At 39.0% G+C, this 20901-nt stretch overlaps 1 protein-coding gene and 1 non-coding gene across 2 annotated transcripts; both read left to right on the top strand.

Annotated features, from left to right (window-relative positions):
• Nucleotides 1-328: 328 nt before the first annotated feature.
• LOC131722790 (zinc finger protein 16-like) lies at nucleotides 329-19841 on the top strand. Its single transcript, XM_059015873.1, has 3 exons — nucleotides 329-771; nucleotides 11817-12131; nucleotides 13214-19841. The coding sequence occupies exons 1-3, from the start codon at nucleotides 642-644 to the stop codon at nucleotides 14215-14217; spliced, it is 1449 nt and encodes a 482-aa protein (XP_058871856.1). The 5' UTR covers nucleotides 329-641; the 3' UTR covers nucleotides 14218-19841.
• Nucleotides 19842-20468: 627 nt separating this feature from the next.
• trnat-cgu (transfer RNA threonine (anticodon CGU)) lies at nucleotides 20469-20540 on the top strand. The gene has a single exon. It is a non-coding gene; the product is annotated as a tRNA-Thr (tRNA).
• The last annotated feature ends 361 nt before the right edge of the window (nucleotides 20541-20901 follow it).

Here is a 20901-nt window from a genome sequence, read left to right on the forward strand (position 1 = left end):
CCATAGGGAGACCAAAGAGCCAATCATACGCGGCGGATCCACCCAGCCACGCCTTCTCGCTTCCATAGGGAGACCAAAGAGCCAATCATACGCGGCGGATCCGCCCAGACACGCCTTCTCGCTTCCATAGAGAGACCAAAGAGCCAATCATACGCGGCGGATCCACCCAGCCACGCCTTCTCGCTTCCATAGGGAGACCAAAGAGCCAATCATACGCGGCTGATCCACCCAGCCACGCCTTCTCGCTTCCATAGGGAGACCAAAGAGCCAATCACACGCGGCGGATCCGCCCAGACACGCCTTCTGCTAGTGACGCTACCAATTCAGTACCGGACATAGAAAGGGTTGCTACTGCTTGCAAAGTCTGTGTGTGATGCATGTATTTGAATGGGAAGGCTACGATAAAAACAGATATATCTTACTAAATACAAACCGAAGGCGGTGTTTCTGAATGCAAAGAGGATTCCGCTAGAGCAGTCTCAAACTAAACCAGTGAAGATGGACGCGTCAGTGTCTCCGTGTCGTTGTTTCAAGACGAGCTCGCCTCCACCGTCGAGCTCGCAGTGAAAGCGGCTGCAGACAGCGTCGTGTGCGCGATTACTGAAGCTGTGAGCAGCAAATTCACTGAATTACAAGAGGACATGTCTGCAGTGAAGAGAGAGAATGAAAGTCTGAAGCTGAGATTGGAAATATCAGAGAGCGAGCTGAAAGCCGTGCGAGGGTGTATAAACGCTGCACATGCAGACATTAAACAGCCTTTCATATTTCAAGGTAAGATGGGTTTTATTGGGTGGTATTGCTCGGTCAATCCAACACCTCAAACCACCTTCTACTGGAAAGATCTTGGGTCGAATCTCTCTTCAGACACGTTTAAAGTGTTTGATTATTATAAGCGCTGTTAACAGCACAGCTCTGTCCTAATATTGGTTATAAGCAGTCTAATTGAGGCATTGTGTTATTTTATAGATTATAAGAACGTAGTGCATCTAACCTAGTCTAATTCATATTTAAATAGGTATTCTAGAAACTAAGAAACTACTATATTGGTAAGTCTTAACCAGTCTGTAATTGGAGAGACTTACACGGTGTCCTTCTGGTAAAGTGTATAGAGTCCCGCTGAGACAGTCACAGACCATGTTGCAGAGCTTGAGAATGTAAATATCTCTGTGATGTATTTGTGAGGGTCTTTTAATAGAGCCTTTTATTAGACACAGTGTACAGACCCTGATTAACAGCAGTACTAGAAATAATAGCGCGCTCACAATGCTTTTAACTTATTCACGCTCGCCCTGGCAAAATGTTTCTTGACATAATCAAGCATAAATAAGAGCCAGACACTTTATATTAACGATATTTTGTATTGTTATTATAAATAATACCGGTATATCCTGGGGCTGCACCACAGCATCATCGCAATGTATTCAGTGCTGAGTGGGCTCCACAAATTGCGCTTGTAATTGAGTACCGAACTGCATCATGGGATTTACTGTCCTGTCCTTCTTTATATAGTCCTAGTCCAATCCCAGATGTCCATTGGAGGAGTAATCATATACATTATATATATAATCAAAACACGTGCTGAATATCATTCTGCAACAACTGAAAAAAATATGCAGCCCAACTACATAAAAAAATGCTTGTGGAAACAGGCTTTTATTGAATGGAGGTTTTACTCCTCGTATTTACCAGTCTAGTTATGATGGAGCTGTATGGGAACAGTGAAAAAATACTTTAGTCGTCTGCAATCAGAAAATCTGTGGTGAAGCCCACTCTGACTGCGTCGCTGTAATGTCCCTCGTGGTGATGTCATAGTGCTGTTATGTGCAGTCGCTGTCATGTCCCTCGTGGTGATGTCATAGTGCTGTTATGTGCAGTCGCTGTCATGTCCCTCGTGGTGATGTCATAGTGCTGTTATGTGCAGTCACTGTAATGTCCCTCGTGGTGATGTCATAGTGCTGTTATGTGCAGTCGCTGTGATGTCTGTCGTGGTGATGTCGGCGTGGTTTTAGACTCTTATTTCATGTAACTGTATATATTATACTATAACAGTGTGTATTATTAAGAATGGATAGTGGTGCAGTATATATTATACTATAACAGTGTGCATTAAGAATGGATAGTGGTGCAGTATATATTATACTATAACAGTGTGTATTAAGAATGGATAGTGGTGCAGTATATATTATACTATAACAGTGTGTATTATTAAGAATGGATAGTGCTGCAGTATATATTATACTATAACAGTGTGTATTATTAAGAATGGATAGTGGTGCAGTATATATTATACTATAACAATGTGTATTATTAAGAATGGATAGTGGTGCAGTATATATTATACTATAACAGTGTGTATTAAGAATGGATAGTGGTGCAGTATATATTATACTATAACAGTGTGTATTATTAAGAATGGATAGTGGTGCAGTATATATTATACTATAACAGTGTGTATTATTAAGAATGGATAGTGGTGCAGTATATATTATACTATAACAGTGTGTATTATTAAGAATGGATAGTGGTGCAGTATATATTATACTATAACAGTGTGTATTATTAAGAATGGATAGTGGTGCAGTATATATTATACTATAACAGTGTGTATTATTAAGAATGGATAGTGGTGCAGTATATATTATACTATAACAGTGTGTATTATTAAGAATGGATAGTGGTGCAGTATATATTATACTATAACAGTGTGTATTAAGAATGGATAGTGGTGCAGTATATATTATACTATAACAGTGTGTATTAAGAATGGATAGTGGCGCAGTATATATTATACTATAACAGTGTGTATTAAGAATGGATAGTGGTACAGTATATATTATACTATAACAGTGTGTATTAAGAATGGATAGTGGTGCAGTATATATTATACTATAACAGTGTGTATTATTAAGAATGGATAGTGGTGCAGTATATATTATCCTATAACAGTGTGTATTATTAAGAATGGATAGTGGTGCAGTATATATTATACTATAACAGTGTGTATTATTAAGAATGGATAGTGGTGCAGTATATATTATACTATAACAGTGTGTATTATTAAGAATGGATAGTGGTGCAGTATATATTATACTATAACAGTGTGTATTATTAAGAATGGATAGTGGTGCAGTATATATTATACTATAACAGTGTGTATTATTAAGAATGGATAGTGGTGCAGTATATATTATACTATAACAGTGTGTATTATTAAGAATGGATAGTGGTGCAGTATATATTATACTATAACAGTGTGTATTATTAAGAATGGATAGTGGTGCAGTATATATTATACTATAACAGTGTGTATTATTAAGAATGGATAGTGGTGCAGTATATATTATACTATAACAGTGTGTATTAAGAATGGATAGTGGTGCAGTATATATTATACTATAACAGTGTGTATTATTAAGAATGGATAGTGGTGCAGTATATATTATACTATAACAGTGTGTATTAAGAATGGATAGTGATGCAGTATATATTATACTATAACAGTGTGTATTAAGAATGGATAGTGGTGCAGTATATATTATACTATAACAGTGTGTATTATTAAGAATGGATAGTGGTGCAGTATATATTATACTATAACAGTGTGTATTATTAAGAATGGATAGTGGTGCAGTATATATTATACTATAACAGTGTGTATTATTAAGAATGGATAGTGGTGCAGTATATATTATACTATAACAGTGTGTATTATTAAGAATGGATAGTGGTGCAGTATATATTATACTATAACAGTGTGTATTAAGAATGGATAGTGGTGCAGTATATATTATACTATAACTGTGTGTATTATTAAGAATGGATAGTGGTGCAGTATATATTATACTATAACTGTGTGTATTATTAAGAATGGATAGTGGTGCAGTATATATTATACTATAACAGTGTGTATTATTAAGAATGGATAGTGGTGCAGTATATATTATACTATAACAGTGTGTATTATTAAGAATGGATAGTGGTGCAGTATATATTATACTATAACAGTGTGTATTATTAAGAATGGATAGTGGTGCAGTATATATTATACTATAACAGCGTGTATTATTAAGAATGGATAGTGGTGCAGTATATATTATACTATAACAGTGTGTATTAAGAATGGATAGTGGTGCAGTATATATTATACTATAACAGTGTGTATTAAGAATGGATAGTGGTGCAGTATATATTATACTATAACAGTGTGTATTATTAAGAATGGATAGCGGTGCAGTATATATTATACTATAACAGTGTGTATTATTAAGAATGGATAGTGGTGCAGTATATATTATGCTATAACAGTGTGTATTATTAAGAATGGATAGTGGTGGTGTATATATTATACTATAACAGTGTGTATTATTAAGAATGGATAGTGGTGCAGTATATATTATACTATAACAGCGTGTATTATTAAGAATGGATAGTGGTGCAGTATATATTATACTATAACAGTGTGTATTATTAAGAATGGATAGCGGTGCAGTATATATTATACTATAACAGTGTGTATTATTAAGAATGGATAGTGGTGCAGTATATATTATACTATAACAATGTGTATTATTAAGAATGGATAGTGGTGCAGTATATATTATACTATAACAGTGTGTATTATTAAGAATGGATAGTGGTGCAGTATATATTATACTATAACAGTGTGTATTATTAAGAATGGATAGTGGTGCAGTATATATTATACTATAACAGTGTGTATTATTAAGAATGGATAGTGGTGCAGTATATATTATACTATAACAGTGTGTATTATTAAGAATGGATAGTGGTGCAGTTTATATTATACTATAACAGTGTGTATTAAGAATGGATAGTGGTGCAGTATATATTATACTATAACAGTGTATTATTAAGAATGGATAGTGGTGCAGTATATATTATACTATAACAGTGTGTATTATTAAGAATGGATAGTGGTGCAGTATATATTATACTATAACAGTGTGTATTATTAAGAATGGATAGTGGTGCAGTATATATTATACTATAACAGTGTGTATTATTAAGAATGGATAGTGCTGCAGTATATATTATACTATAACAGTGTGTATTAAGAATGGATAGTGGTGCAGTATATTTTATACTATAACAGTGTGTATTATTAAGAATGGATAGTGCTGCAGTATATATTATACTATAACAGTGTGTTAAGAATGGATAGTGGTGCAGTATATATTATACTATAACAGTGTGTATTATTAAGAATGGATAGTGGTGGTGTATATATTATACTATAACAGTGTGTATTATTAAGAATGGATAGTGGTGCAGTATATATTATGCTATAACAGTGTGTATTATTAAGAATGGATAGTGGTGCAGTATATATTATACTATAACAGTGTGTATTATTAAGAATGGATAGTGGTGGTGTATATATTATACTATAACAGTGTGTATTATTAAGAATGGATAGTGGTGCAGTATATATTATACTATAACAGTGTGTATTATTAAGAATGGATAGTGGTGCAGTATATATTATACTATAACAGTGTGTATTAAGAATGGATAGTGGTGCAGTATATATTATACTATAACAGTGTGTATTATTAAGAATGGATAGCGGTGCAGTATATATTATACTATAACAGTGTGTATTATTAAGAATGGATAGTGGTGCAGTATATATTATGCTATAACAGTGTGTATTATTAAGAATGGATAGTGGTGGTGTATATATTATACTATAACAGTGTGTATTATTAAGAATGGATAGTGGTGCAGTATATATTATACTATAACAATGTGTATTATTAAGAATGGATAGTGGTGCAGTATATATTATACTATAACAGTGTGTATTATTAAGAATGGATAGTGGTGCAGTATATATTATACTATAACAGTGTATTATTAAGAATGGATAGTGGTGCAGTATATATTATACTATAACAGTGTGTATTATTAAGAATGGATAGTGCTGCAGTATATATTATACTATAACAGTGTGTATTAAGAATGGATAGTGGTGCAGTATATTTTATACTATAACAGTGTGTATTATTAAGAATGGATAGTGCTGCAGTATATATTATACTATAACAGTGTGTTAAGAATGGATAGTGGTGCAGTATATATTATACTATAACAGTGTGTATTATTAAGAATGGATAGTGGTGGTGTATATATTATACTATAACAGTGTGTATTATTAAGAATGGATAGTGGTGCAGTATATATTATGCTATAACAGTGTGTATTATTAAGAATGGATAGTGGTGCAGTATATATTATACTATAACAGTGTGTATTATTAAGAATGGATAGTGGTGGTGTATATATTATACTATAACAGTGTGTATTATTAAGAATGGATAGTGGTGCAGTATATATTATACTATAACAGTGTGTATTATTAAGAATGGATAGTGCTGCAGTATATATTATACTATAACAGTGTGTATTAAGAATGGATAGTGGTGCAGTATATATTATACTATAACAGTGTGTATTATTAAGAATGGATAGTGGTGCAGTATATATTATACTATAACAGTGTGTATTATTAAGAATGGATAGTGGTGCAGTATATATTATACTATAACAGTGTGTATTATTAAGAATGGATAGTGGTGCAGTATATATTATACTATAACAGTGTGTATTATTAAGAATGGATAGTGGTGCAGTATATATTATACTATAAGAGTGTGTATTATTAAGAATGGATAGTGGTGCAGTATATATTATACTATAACAGTGTGTATTATTAAGAATGGATAGTGGTGCAGTATATATTATACTATAACAGCGTGTATTATTAAGAATGGATAGTGGTGCAGTATATATTATACTATAACAGTGTGTATTAAGAATGGATAGCGGTGCAGTATATATTATACTATAACAGTGTGTATTATTAAGAATGGATAGTGGTGCAGTATATATTATACTATAACAGTGTGTATTATTAAGAATGGATAGTGGTGCAGTATATATTATACTATAACAGTGTGTATTATTAAGAATGGATAGTGGTGCAGTATATATTATACTATAACAGTGTGTATTATTAAGAATGGATAGTGGTGCAGTATATATTATACTATAACAGTGTGTATTATTAAGAATGGATAGTGGTGCAGTATATATTATACTATAACAGTGTGTATTAAGAATGGATAGTGGTGCAGTATATATTATACTATAACAGTGTGTATTATTAAGAATGGATAGTGGTGCAGTATATATTATACTATAACAGTGTGTATTATTAAGAATGGATAGTGGTGCAGTATATATTATACTATAACAGTGTGTATTATTAAGAATGGATAGTGGTGCAGTATATATTATACTATAACAGTGTGTATTAAGAATGGATAGTGGTGCACTATATATTATACTATAACAGTGTATTATTAAGAATGGATAGTGGTGCAGTATATATTATACTATAACAGTGTGTATTATTAAGAATGGATAGTGGTGCAGTATATATTATACTATAACAGTGTGTATTATTAAGAATGGATAGTGGTGCAGTATATATTATACTATAACAGTGTGTATTATTAAGAATGGATAGTGGTGCAGTATATATTATACTATAACAGTGTGTATTATTAAGAATGGATAGTGGTGCAGTATATATTATACTATAACAGTGTGTATTATTAAGAATGGATAGTGGTGCAGTATATGTTGTACTATAACAGTGTCTATTCTATTATTAAAATTCTTCATTTGCTCAAAACAGCGTGAAGCTGCAGTTTGTTTGTTAGAAAAAATCTAATCATAAAATAAATAAAGTACATTGTTCAGCTCATAGTAAAAAGAATTAGGACACGATTGCTCATATTGTTTCAAACCCAGACACTTACTAATACAGGATATAACAGAATTAGGAAGCGATCGCTCATATTGTTTCAAATCCAGACACTTACTAATACAGGGTGTAACAGAATTAGGAAACGATCGCTCATATTGTTTAAAATCCAGACACTTACTAATACAGGGTATAACAGAATTAGGAAACGATCTCTCATATTGTTTAAAATCCAGACACTTACTAATACAGGGTGTAACAGAATTAGGAAACGATCTCTCATATTGTTTAAAATCCAGACACTTACTAATACAGAGTATAACAGAATTAGGAAACGATCGCTCATATTGTTTAAAATCCAGACACTTACTAATACAGGGTATAACAGAATTAGGAAACGATCTCTCATATTGTTTAAAATCCAGACACTTACTAATACAGAGTATAACAGAATTAGGAAACGATCTCTCATATTGTTTAAAATCCAGACACTTACTAATACAGAGTATAACAGAATTAGGAAACGATCTCTCATATTGTTTAAAATCCAGACACTTACTAATACAGGGTGTAACAGAATTAGGAAACGATCTCTCATATTGTTTAAAATCCAGACACTTACTAATACAGGGTGTAACAGAATTAGGAAACGATCGCTCATATTGTTTAAAATCCAGACACTTACTAATACAGGGTATAACAGAATTAGGAAACGATCTCTCATATTGTTTAAAATCCAGACACTTACTAATACAGGGTATAACAGAATTAGGAAACGATCTCTCATATTGTTTAAAATCCAGACACTTACTAATACAGGGTGTAACAGAATTAGGAAACGATCTCTCATATTGTTTAAAATCCAGACACTTACTAATACAGAGTATAACAGAATTAGGAAACGATCTCTCATATTGTTTAAAATCCAGACATTTACTAATACAGAGTATAACAGAATTAGGAAACGATCGCTCATATTGTTTAAAATCCAGACACTTACTAATACAGGCTATAACAGAATTAGGAAACGATCGCTCATATTGTTTAAAATCCAGACACTTACTAATACAGAGTATAACAGAATTAGGAAGCGATCTCTCATATTGTTTCAAATCCAGACACTTACTAATACAGGTTACTATTTAAGAGCAGAGAATGCATGCAATAGGGAGAGCCACACCAGTACAAATGTATTGTAATACTAGAAGGGATGTGATTGAATGTATATATACAGTTCACATGGCGTTGCACAAGTAAGCTTCCAATGTTGTTACTAATGATTATTACAAAGGTGGAGTTTGTACAAAAAAAACATGTTGCTGCACTTTGAAGAGTCAGAATTGTGTAAATCACTTGTTTCCATGAAGCTGCTTTGAGAATAAGCAGCTCTCCTGCTGCAGCCCCTTGTCTGCTCGTTGTATTTGACACATTGAAACTTGTATTCTGTGATGACAGTTTCCATCCCAACCATGATCACAATACAGTATGAGTTCACAGAAAGACATTCCTCAGACACTTTGCTGAGACTTGCCTCTGTTGTCCTCAGCTGTTGTGCGGTTTCCTGCTGCGAGGGAAAATGTGTTTTAATTTGGGAGTTAAAAAAGGGTAAAGTAACACTATTAATTAAAAATAAATAAATCAAATAAGAGAAATAGCTCCTCTTATACCCGGTGGCATTATGTTGACTCAGAAATGTCTTCATCTAGACAATGTGGGGAAGCTATAAAAAAGGCTAACAAGATGCTCAGATATATTGTGAGAAATGTTGAATTTAAATCAAGGGAAGTAATGTTAAAACTTTACAATGCATTAGTAAGACCTCATCTAGAATATTGTGTTCAGTTCTGGTCACCTCGCTACAAAAAGGATAGAAAGAGTGCAAAGAAGAGCAACCAGAATTATCCCGGGTTTAAAAGGCATGTCGTATGCAGACAGGCTAAAAGAATTGAATCTATTCAGTCTTGAACAAAGAAGACTACGCGGTGATCTGATTCAAGCATTCAAAATCCTAAAAGGTATAGACAATGTCAACCCGGGGGACTTCTTTGACTTGAAAAAAGAAAAAAGGACCAGGGGTCACAAATGGAGATTAGATAAAGGGGCATTCAGAACAGAAAATAGGAGGCACTTTTTTACACAGATAATTGTGAGGGTCTGGAACCAACTCCCCAGTAATGTTGTTGAAGCTGACACCCTGGGATCCTTCAAGAAGCTGCTTGATGAGATTCTGGGATCAATAAACTACTAACAACCAAACGAGCAAGATGGGCTGAATGGCCTCCTCTCGTTTGTAAACTTTCTTATGTTCTAACCTGTGAGCTCCCCCACTCTGCCACTGGAACCATGTCTCACTGCCCAGCCAGTCTGTGACGTCTCTTTTGGAGGCTGCCTGCAGTGATGCACGAGGCAGGGGCAGCTTCAGTCTGGATTGAAGTGACTGTTTGTCCAGGGGGTCCCCTCTGTCCCAGCAGGGAGTCTCCCTCAGAGGGGTGAGGCTCTACACCGGCTGAGCCTTTGAGGAGGGGTGGCAAGAGCCCCCAGAGCAGAGACACACAGAACACCACACTTGTCGGTTTGCATTCAGCAGGAGAATAGTTAGAGTGAAACCCTGCTTCAATGTTACCCTCAGATTTTCACATGAATTGTTTTTCATTATACCACAGCTTTATAACAGATCTTTGTTTAATTCTAGCTGAATAAATCCTGTGTGTGACCGCTAGGGGGTGCTGCAACCCCAAAAGGTTAGTCACAATAATAATAATAATAATAAATAATAACACATTAATTAAGCAAAAGAAAATAAGTCAACATATTTGTCTACTTTAACTTTCTACATGAATCTGTGTATTCAATCAGTTTATAATCATACAATATCAGACTTATCTAGAATTGCCTTTATTTTGCCATGTTCTTTTTTTTTTTTTAAATTTAGTCGTCGCCAATTATTTTACCCCGGTTTTCACCCCAATTTAGTATGCCCAATTATTATCTGTATCCTCGGCTCACCGCTCACAACCCCCCCGTCGACTCGGGAAACGGAGGCTGGAACACGCGTCCTCCGAAACGTGCTCCTGCCAAGCCGTCATTTTTCGCACTGCAGATCCACAGCAATGCCACCAGACCTATAGTGCCGGAGGACAACACAGATCTGGCGACTCCACTGCAGAGCCACAGGCGCCATATCGGCCACAGGGGTCGCTGATGCGCGGTGAGCCGTGGATTCCCCTGCCGACCTAAGCCCTCCCTACCCGGGCAGCGCTCAGCCAATTGTGCGCCGCCCCCTAGGAACTCCCGGTCACGGTCAGCTGTGACATAGCCTGGATTCGAACCTGCGATCTCCAGGCTATAGGGCACATCCTGCACTCCGCGCGGAGCTATTTTGCCATGTTCTTACCATGGTTTTCTTTTCCAGTTAACTTTTCTAAGGAGCAATGCAGACCCCATGATCTAAAGATGATTGAGGGCATGTTTGGTATCAAACTGCTCAGCTGAATCTGGGGCAGCAGTGTGGAGTAGTGGTTAGGGCTCTGGACTCTTGTCCGGAGGGTCGTGGGGACACTGCTGCTGTACCCTTGAGCAGTGTACTTTACCCAGATTGCTCCAGTAAAAACCCAACTGTATAAATGGGGAATTGTATGTAAAAATAATGTGATATCTTGTAACAATTGTAAGTTGACCTGGATAAGGGCGTCTGCTAAGAAATAAATAAGAAATAATAGTAATAATCAATCTCCCCTTTTCAGAATCCCCTCTTGGCAGTTTAACTTGGGGTGCAGGGCTGCATTCCAGTATTCAGGCTAATTCACTAACCACAGACAGATATTTCCTTACAAAAAGGATATTGCTGCTCTAGAAAGAGTGCGAAGAAGAGCAACCAGAATTATCCCAGGTTTAAAAGGCATGTCGTATGCAGACAGGCTCAAAGAATTGAATCTATTCAGTCATTCTGACAAGGGGCTGGCTTTGTAGAGGAACCTAGCTAGTAAGTAAGAGTTGTAATTTTATACAATTTTGTTTCCCACAGATCCCATAGAGAGCCACGCTATCCCTGAATCTGAAGCACAGGAGGGGCCAAAGATAGAAGCAGCTTACACACGAGAGGAGTCCTTTGAGCAGGAGTGGTGTGCAAGTCTAATACAGGTTACAGAGCTGCCATGTGTTAAAGATGAAGACGTCCCTGAGTGTGTTCCTATTAAAGAGGAATTCATAGAACAGGAATGTGTCTCCATCGCAGAGGAACTTCCTACTGAAAATAATGTCTGTACAGTTGAGGAGAACACCAAGCTGGGATCCAACCTGTGTGATGATTCTCCATCTGAATGTGATCTGGGATTTGGAGGTAATCCTACAAAACAAGCAGCATTGAGCTGCCTATTCATCCTGCAGAACCTGGTACTGAACACCAGCAGTGTGCTTGAGATTCATATTTTAAACAAGGGGAGCTGCCCAACAACTATGTCAACAAGGACATCACTGTGCTTGCTCCTGAGGCTCCTGCTAACTGTGCTGCCACTGCCACGCCTCTTTAGAATGCTGTGAGATCAGCGCTGTCCAATCACGCTAGATGTGCAGCCACTGCCACACCTCTTTAGAATGCTGTGAGAGCAGCGCTGTCCAATCACGCTAGATGTGCAGCCACTGCCACACCTCTTTAGAATGCTGTGAGATCAGCGCTGTCCAATCACGCTAGATGTGCAGCCACTGCCACACCTCTTTAGAATGCTGTGAGAGCAGCGCTGTCCAATCACGCTAGATGTGCAGCCACTGCCACGCCTCTTTAGAATGCTGTGAGATCAGCGCTCTCCAATCACGCTCCTGGAGGCCATTCCACTCCACATTGAACAGGTTCAGTGCTGCTCCTGTGCCTGGATGGAGCTTTAATTGGTTCATTTAAACAACTCAGAACAGGGTTGGAACAAAGAGCAGGAGTGGAAGGGCCAGCTTTGGACACCCCTGTGTTAGATCTGTTAGATCTTTCCCCATTTCTGATAGACTGTTTGCAGTTGTGCTGCTCCCACAGCTTTACAGAGCTGCAGGGATCACATGTCCCATCACGGGGTGATGTCACATCCAGTCTGGTTGCTTAGCGTCCCCAGAAGAAACATTTCAGTAGAGCATTTCTGTGGAGAGTATGCAGCAGCATCGCCACAATGAGAGTGAACCCGTATTGTATGACCCATCAGTCTTATTTTATTTCTTACATTTTATTCAAATACAATATCATGTTTAAAAGCTCATCTCACTACAACTATCCCAGGGACTGTAATGTTTGCTCTCAGCAGCACATTTCACTCTTGTGTGTCTCACAGTAAGCATTGCTGTGTTATTATTGTCATGTTTATGACATGAAGCCCTGCAGAACAGTGCATGTGGAAGAATGCTGTACAATAACCTTTGTCTCTCTTCTCTTTCTTTCTTTAGCTTCTAAAGTAGATGAAGGAGAACACGACTCCACTCCATCACCCCAGTGCAAAAACTCTACTAGAGGCGAACCACAGAGCAAGAAACACAGAGAAACGACACCCCAAGAAGAGTATGTGAAGACATTGAGAACTCACTCAGTTACAATCCCTTCTTTACAAGACAGACACCCACTTACTGTGGAGAGTACAGAGACGCCACATTCTGCATGTTTTAACAATTCAGAAACCCAGGGCAGCTTGAAGACCTTGCCTCATTCTATTAAAGGTGGGAAGAGTTCCTGTCAATTAGACACTCCTGAAACTCACAAGGGAAATCCCACAGGAGGGACTACGTGTTCCTGGGCTGATTGTGGGAAGCGTTTCAATCATATATCACTGCTTAAAAGACACCAGCGCATTCACACAGGAGAGAAACCTTCCCACATACAGACCAGTGATAAGAGTTTCACACAGTTAGGAAATCTTCATTCACACCAGCGCATTATCACAGGAGAGAAACCTTATCACTGTGATGTTTGTGGGAAGAGATTCAGTCACTTAGGAAACCTTAAAAAACACAAAGCCATTCACACAGGAGAGAAACCTCATCACTGTGATGTTTGTGGGAAGAGATTCAGCCAGTTAGGATACCTTAAAAAACACAAAGCCATTCACACAGGAGAGAAACCTCATCACTGTGCTGTTTGTGGGAAGAGATTTAGCCAGTCTGGAGACCTTAAAAGACACAAAGCCATTCACACAGGAGATAAACCTTATCACTGTTCTGTTTGTGGGAAGAGATTCAGCCTGTTTGGAAACCTTAAAGGACACCATAAAATTCACACAGGAGAGAAACCTCATCACTGCCCTGAGTGTGGGAAGACATTCAGTCACATAGGAAACCTTAAAAAACACAAAGCCATTCACACAGGAGAGAAACCTCATCACTGTGATGTTTGTGGGAAGAGATTCAGCCAGTTAGGAGACCTTAAAAGACACCATAAAATTCACACAGGTGTGTAATCCTCTCCCTGCACTTAGTGTGTGAAGAAGTGAAGTCAGTTGCAGGCTCTTACAGGACTCGAGAACATTCTCAGAATTGCAGACGCTTGGACACCTAGACAACTGGAGTGCATTTGATTAAATACAGAAATATTTACTGAAAACAAAAGAATAAACCTGCTTGATAAACAGGGTCCCCCCTAATCACAATCTGTTCAGATCAAAAGCTCACAGACTCAAATAATCACTAAGCCATTACAGACCTCACCTGCGACCCTGTTGCTCCACCTGCCTCTGTACTGCTTTTACCAGGTTGCACTGCTTCATTCACCTGATAAAATGATAAATTGATGCATGCTGTTTAGAGAAAGTATGACTCTGCTAACTTCATTAGTAAATTATTGTTACATTTGCTATGAGAATCATTATCAATTGTGTTTATTACTTTAACAACATCTTCCATCCTACTTACACTTTGACTTTTTGTAAAAAATGTCCTGATGTCCATCTTTCTTTTTTTGGCTGCCAATCTGCTTTAGTCACCTAAAGCCAAATTGAAGTGGTTAGCTAACGTTATTTGGTTAACGATATCAAAACATGCTCACGCACATGCACACGCACACTCACACAGACGTAATGATTTAGCTGTGAAACAAGCTAGCTAGCCACCAAGGACGTGGGGTTAGCAACTAGCAATGGGTCGCTAACGTAATAAACATACCTACCTATCCATTAGGTAGGTCGGTAGGTTTATTCTCTCAAACCCTGTTGCTGACGAGCTGACAATACCTTCAGCCCCGGCACCTGGCTTTCATTCAGTCAGTGGCTCACACTCCTATCAGACTGACCGGCAAGCAGCAGCTTCAGATGAGCGTCTTTCCAGAGTCCAGCCAGCGGGTCTTAACCTTTTTTTTACTCACGCCCCACAGAAATTTATTTGTATATATGCCCCCCCCCCCCCCCCTTTTTTAATTTGATTTTTTAACATTTTTTTATTATTACTGACTATATAGTGCGTTTATTTAGCCGCCTGGATAGTCACACTGTCCATTCAATCAAATATATGTTCGTGTTCGCTTTTTACACACACGATACAAAAAATATCAAGCAAGGAGTAAGTTAGTTACAAAGGGAGGAAGGAGGAGGATTGAAATAATGTGACAACGCATTAACCAACAAACACAAACTAAATATCGAATTAAACTGATTATATTTATTCTTATTTAAGTAAATGTGAAAATTGTGGCACAATATACAGTTTAAGAATGACTAGATTTTTTTAAAAAATTTATTTTAAATCCGGAAAATGACCTTTCACTCCCGAGTCCTTGTGCACTTTTGCGCCTCAATGAAAACAACACCAGACTCTGCTTGGTCCCTGACGTCAGCCGCGCACTGAGTCCGTGTTACAGTGATGCATTATGGAATTTGTAGTTGTATTGTCTGCTGATTACACCCCAAAACCCCACCAAACACCTACAAATCCCAGGGTGCCATTCTTTTTAAACTCCCGGTATCTCTTTCTCTCTTTAATAACTCGCTGCACTCAAAGGGTCGAAATCGGGAGTATCGTTTGGCACGTCACTGTTATTATTACTAGTACGTTATTATTCAAACGTTCACCGCGCCCCCGGTTGAGAACCTAGGGCCTAAGACAATCAAATTAGCGTTTTTTGGGTTTTTTTTGGAGACTGGAGGAGCAACGAGGGGATCTTGAGAGAGTTAACCCTTTGTGGAGCCGAGCGGATAAAACGAATTGACAAAAGACGTTTCAGATTTTAAATTATTGGTAGGGACAATTCAACGGTCCCTTGACATTGGTAGGGACATGGCCCTACCGTCCCTAGCTAAATCTACGCCGGTGGTCTCATATAAATTAGTGGTGGTTCTTTTATAGAAACTAGACACAAGTCTGTTTTGTTTTTACACATTTATGGAAAAGTTTAACCTCAGAAATGCGCGTCATGGTTACTCTGCAGAGAAATGCACTGTTAAAACAAATCCTAATTTCTTTTTTTTTTTTATTAAATATTAATTTACGATAAAGCCTTTCTCCCTGTGTGGAAGCGCGGAACTGAATTTACGCGTCTTGCGCTGTTCTTGTGTGAAGCATGATACGCACCTCCAACTGTAGCCTGCGCTATCCTACCCTCTCTTTGCATACGTTTCTTTCTGCTGATTTCAAGAGTGTGTCCTGAGGCAGTGAGAAGAGTACACCTGCACAGTCTCGTCGTTCTGCTTGCAGAAGCCACAGCAGCTCTCAGAGGGGCTGTCGGTTGGGCTAGGGCTCTCCGTCCTGCTTTCCCTCTCACTGCAGCCACTCTGGGAGGTGGAGATGGACATGGGGGAACCAGGGGCCACGTCACTACCCACACCCAGGGTACCTCCGCTGTTCTGCTGCAGGTCCTGCACCACAGCCCCCAGGTTGAGATCATCTATCCACATATCGAAGTACCTGATGCTTTGATCCATGGTCTCTGTTCCTGCTCAGCCTTCTGGAGACTTTTATATAGGCAGCGCTCCCTGTTTTAAAAAAACATTGTTTCAGTGTTTTAATTGAGTGTGCATGTGCTTTTCTAAGGATGGTTTTTTGATCCTGGGGCGGTTCAGTCTACGGAACTACAGTGTTAATAGATGTGTTTACATTTTGATACACTATTTAATTATGTAATCACTCTTGTCTGGCCTTCAAACGCAAACTTTCAAAATGAGCTGTCTGGAAATGCAGAAAAACAAGATACAAAACACTTTTGTTTGAGGGCTGTCTGTGCAGTAAGCCACCTGGACCATGATCTATAAAACAAAGGAAGACTGATTTTCCACTGTGTGCAATTGGAAATATAATGTGCTTACTATGCAGGGAGGACAGTGCAACCCGCCACTTGGGCATCGATTGGCCTGGGACAGAGCTTCACCGGCGGTCTCTGTTTGAGTCGCCTTCAGCCCAATCCCATCAGTCCAGGATGCTTCCGGCATTCCCGGACTTTGTTAAAGAGGTGCAGTCTACTTGGGGGGCTCCGGCCTCTGCTCCTGCGACGTCTCGCAAGGCTTCGGCCTTTACTATGCAAAGGGCTAGTGAGGCCGGTTCAGCGTCCTTTCCACCGGTAGACGCTGCGTTGGCCGCGTTAGTGAAGACGCCGACACTGTCTGGGCTTACTAAAGACCCAGCTTGCCCCAATAAGCAGTGCAGGACCACAGAGATACACCTGAAAAAAGGGTACTCTGTGGCCACGGAGGCAGTCAGCCTGTCTAATATAGCCAGTCTACTGACGGTTTACCAGGCGGCACTCCTTCAAGACCTACCTGAGTGCCCTTCTGCGGCCCTCAGAAGCGAGCTAGGCACACTCAGTCAGCTGCTGGTGAAGCTAGCCCAGCTCAACGCGCGGGCTCAGGGCAGGAGCATCACGTCTATGGTGGTGGCCAGAAGACAGCTCTGGCTCTCGCAGGTGAGAGTGCAGGAGCCTGACAAGGCCCCTTTGCTGGATGCTCCGATTACACCCGGACACACATTCGGTCCGACGGTGGAGATGTTGCAACGCTCCGTCAAGGCGCGGGAGGCGTCGCTGCAAATGGCTAAGTTGTGGCCAAATAAACAGTTCCAGCCAAAGCGGCCTCAGGAACAGCCATGGCGTAGGACACCGTAGGTCCATCAGTGCACGGCCAGCCTGGGTTTGCAAGACCGCGGCGCGTAGAATGGCGCCCTAGAGGAGGTGGCAGGTCACGTCCTCGTGGCTCTGGCCAGGCCCCTCGTGAGCGAGCACAGCCAAAGCAGCCCTGAGGCATCCAGGCAGCTGTTAGCCCACCCTTATACTGTTCCACAGCTCCAGTTCTGGCAACAATGCACCAACGACATCTGGGTGCGCAAAACTATATCCACTGTGTACACCCTTCAGTTCCAGTTAAAGCCTCCCCCCTTCAGGGGGGTGGTCGTAACTGCAGTGAAGGACTCGGTTCAGTCCTCAGCTCTGAATGTGGAAATACAGGCATTGCTCAGGAAGCGTGCCATTCAACAAGTAGACCCTGCTCTGATTGACCAGGGGTTCTATTCCAAATACTTCCTAGTGCCCAAAAAGGACGGCGGGCTCCGCCCTATTTTAGATCTGCGACTGAACAAATACCTGCGGGTGTTATCGTTCAGGATGCTTACGCACAGGCACATCATCCAGTCAGTCCGACACGGCGACTGGTTCACCACCGTGGACCTGACAGATGCGTACTTACACGTTCCCATCTGCCCGGGTCACAGGAAGTATCTGCGTTTCGCATTCCAGAGCAGGGTGTACGAGTTTTGTGTCCTCCCATTCGGCCTGTCACTAGCTCCTCGAACCTTTTCCAAATGTATGGATGCCATTTTAGCTCCCTTGCGGGCTCAAGGCATCCGACTGCTGAACTATCTGGACTGAAATACTGAAATTTCAAATTGAAAACCACAGCTTGCCTTGCCAGACGGCTTTGACAGATTATTTAAGAAAAGTTATAACGTTCCCCAGAGTGAAAACAAGGACACCAATTCCAAGATGAGACTGTAACAAATTGATTTTTTGTGCATTGTTATAGGAAGAGAGTCAAATACAGCCAAAAAAACGCTTGGTCCTTAAATAGTTTAGCAAACGGTTGGTTTCTTGTGTAGCAGGTCTTTATATACATATAGCTACGTTTATGTTAATAATTTGACTGCGCCACCTTGTGTTTATTGAGGACAAGGACGTCGAGTGGTTGGTTCCCACACAAACTCTTTTATCCAGGAGAAACCAAGCAATCATATACCAAAAATAATCTTTACAAGTTTTCTATTAGTAATTGTTTTAAAAATCTCAAGCACATTAACAATAATGTAAACCATATGACAATGCCACCTTCACTTCACAGTCTAACAATTGTCTAGTAGATAATGTCTATAAATATATATATAGACGTGAGGAGGACTTGCATGGACACAGCTAGTGATGAACCTAATGATCCTTGTGAACCCGGTCAGACAAACCAGCATAAAAGAGAAAAGAACCTCAACGGGCACAAGCCTGGAGTTAAATGGCCAAGAGCTTGTGAGAAAACTGCATGGGACACAGTAAACACAGATCTCTGCGTTGCATTGGAAAGATTAAGTGGAACAGTTGAAAAGAAGCTGGATAAATTTGGGGACATCATCTACGCATATGGAAGTGAGAGGTTTGGAGTTGAAAAAAGGAAGGAAAAAGTACAAACTATTCCTGGAAAGTCTAGACGGCAGCAGGAGATTGAACGCTTAGTTTGAGAAAGGAGACAGCTGTAATCTGCCACAAGTGTTATTCAATCTGTAGTATTTTGCATTTAATCATATCCTGATGTAACTATCACTGACACTGTTATCTGCTCTGATTACTGAATCGTATTTAGTCATATACTTGTACTTTTTAGAACTGAAGTCATTGTATTTTATCTTGCTCTTATATGTATGAATACTTGAACTGTGATTCTTGAAATGTATTTTTGTTTATGATTGTAAGTCACTGTGGGTAACGGCGTCTGTGTCCTCAGAAGGCTCTGATTATATTACGATTACTGTCAGGATCATATAACAAGTACTGCTTTATTACAAATTGAGCAGAAACTGCATTTTTGTTTTAAGTAAATAAAAAGTTGAAAAATGGTGAAAAGCTTTAAAATTGCATCGCTGCTGCTGCAAATAATAGGATTAACACCTAAAACGAGTGTGTCCTCAGAATTAGCATGTGCCTTGTTTTATGGTCATTCCTTACTCAGCAATGCGACCATAGCTTCACTCTAATATGAAATCCATTTAATGTAAAACAAAATGTTTCTGGTAAAAGATGTACGATTCTTAACTCCAAATTAATTCATTTTCAGACAGCCTAAAACTACTGTAATTATTGCTATAGAAGTACCAGTTCTTTTGGATCAAAATACGGTTACTGACAGGCTTGTGGACTGAGGCAGTACTGAAACTTTCAGTTCATTATTATGAAAACAATAAATAAAAAATGGGTGTATACTACAGCCGGTAGAGGGTGTCAAGTGTTTTAAAAAAAAATACTATTTGCAAAATAGTATTTACTCATTTCTATTTAAAATACATGTCTGGCAACCTATTTTCTATTTGTATTTTAAATAAATATGGAGACCAATGTTTTCTATTTAAAGAGTTTCCAAGACTATTTTGCCCATCCTTTGCATTCAGCTGTTAACTGTAAGGTTGGTTTCCAGGCAGATTGTCTTTCCGGGCAGCCTTCTTAATAGAGTCCAAGCTTCCGATTTCATTTGCAGTCATGAAGGGTGCGGTGGCCAAGTGGTAAGGCGTCGGTCTCGTAAACCGAAGATCACGGGTTCAATCCCCGTCCGTACCTTGTTGCTGTCTTTAAAACACTATTTGTTACTTGATTGTACATTTGCAGCTGAAATGAAAAATTCTATAATGCAACTTGTATTTTAATTTAAATAAAAATGGGGGTATTCGGATTTGAACCGGGGATCTCTTGATCTGCAGGCAAATGCTCTACCGCTGAGCTATACCCCGACTCCAACAACACCATTTCCTATCAAGAACAACCAACGGTGCCGAGCTGTCAGTTTCAGGAATGCAACCTGTCAAGGCTAGTGATTTTTTACCTCGTATCCTGCAGAAAATTCCTGTGGTGCAATTGGTCAGTGTGTTTGGCTCTTAACCCTTTAAGGACCGAGATCTTGTCAACACCACATCATACTGAA

The sequence above is a fragment of the Acipenser ruthenus genome, chromosome 51, assembly GCF_902713425.1.
Source record: "Acipenser ruthenus chromosome 51, fAciRut3.2 maternal haplotype, whole genome shotgun sequence".
Taxonomy (NCBI): Eukaryota; Metazoa; Chordata; class Actinopteri; order Acipenseriformes; family Acipenseridae; genus Acipenser; species Acipenser ruthenus.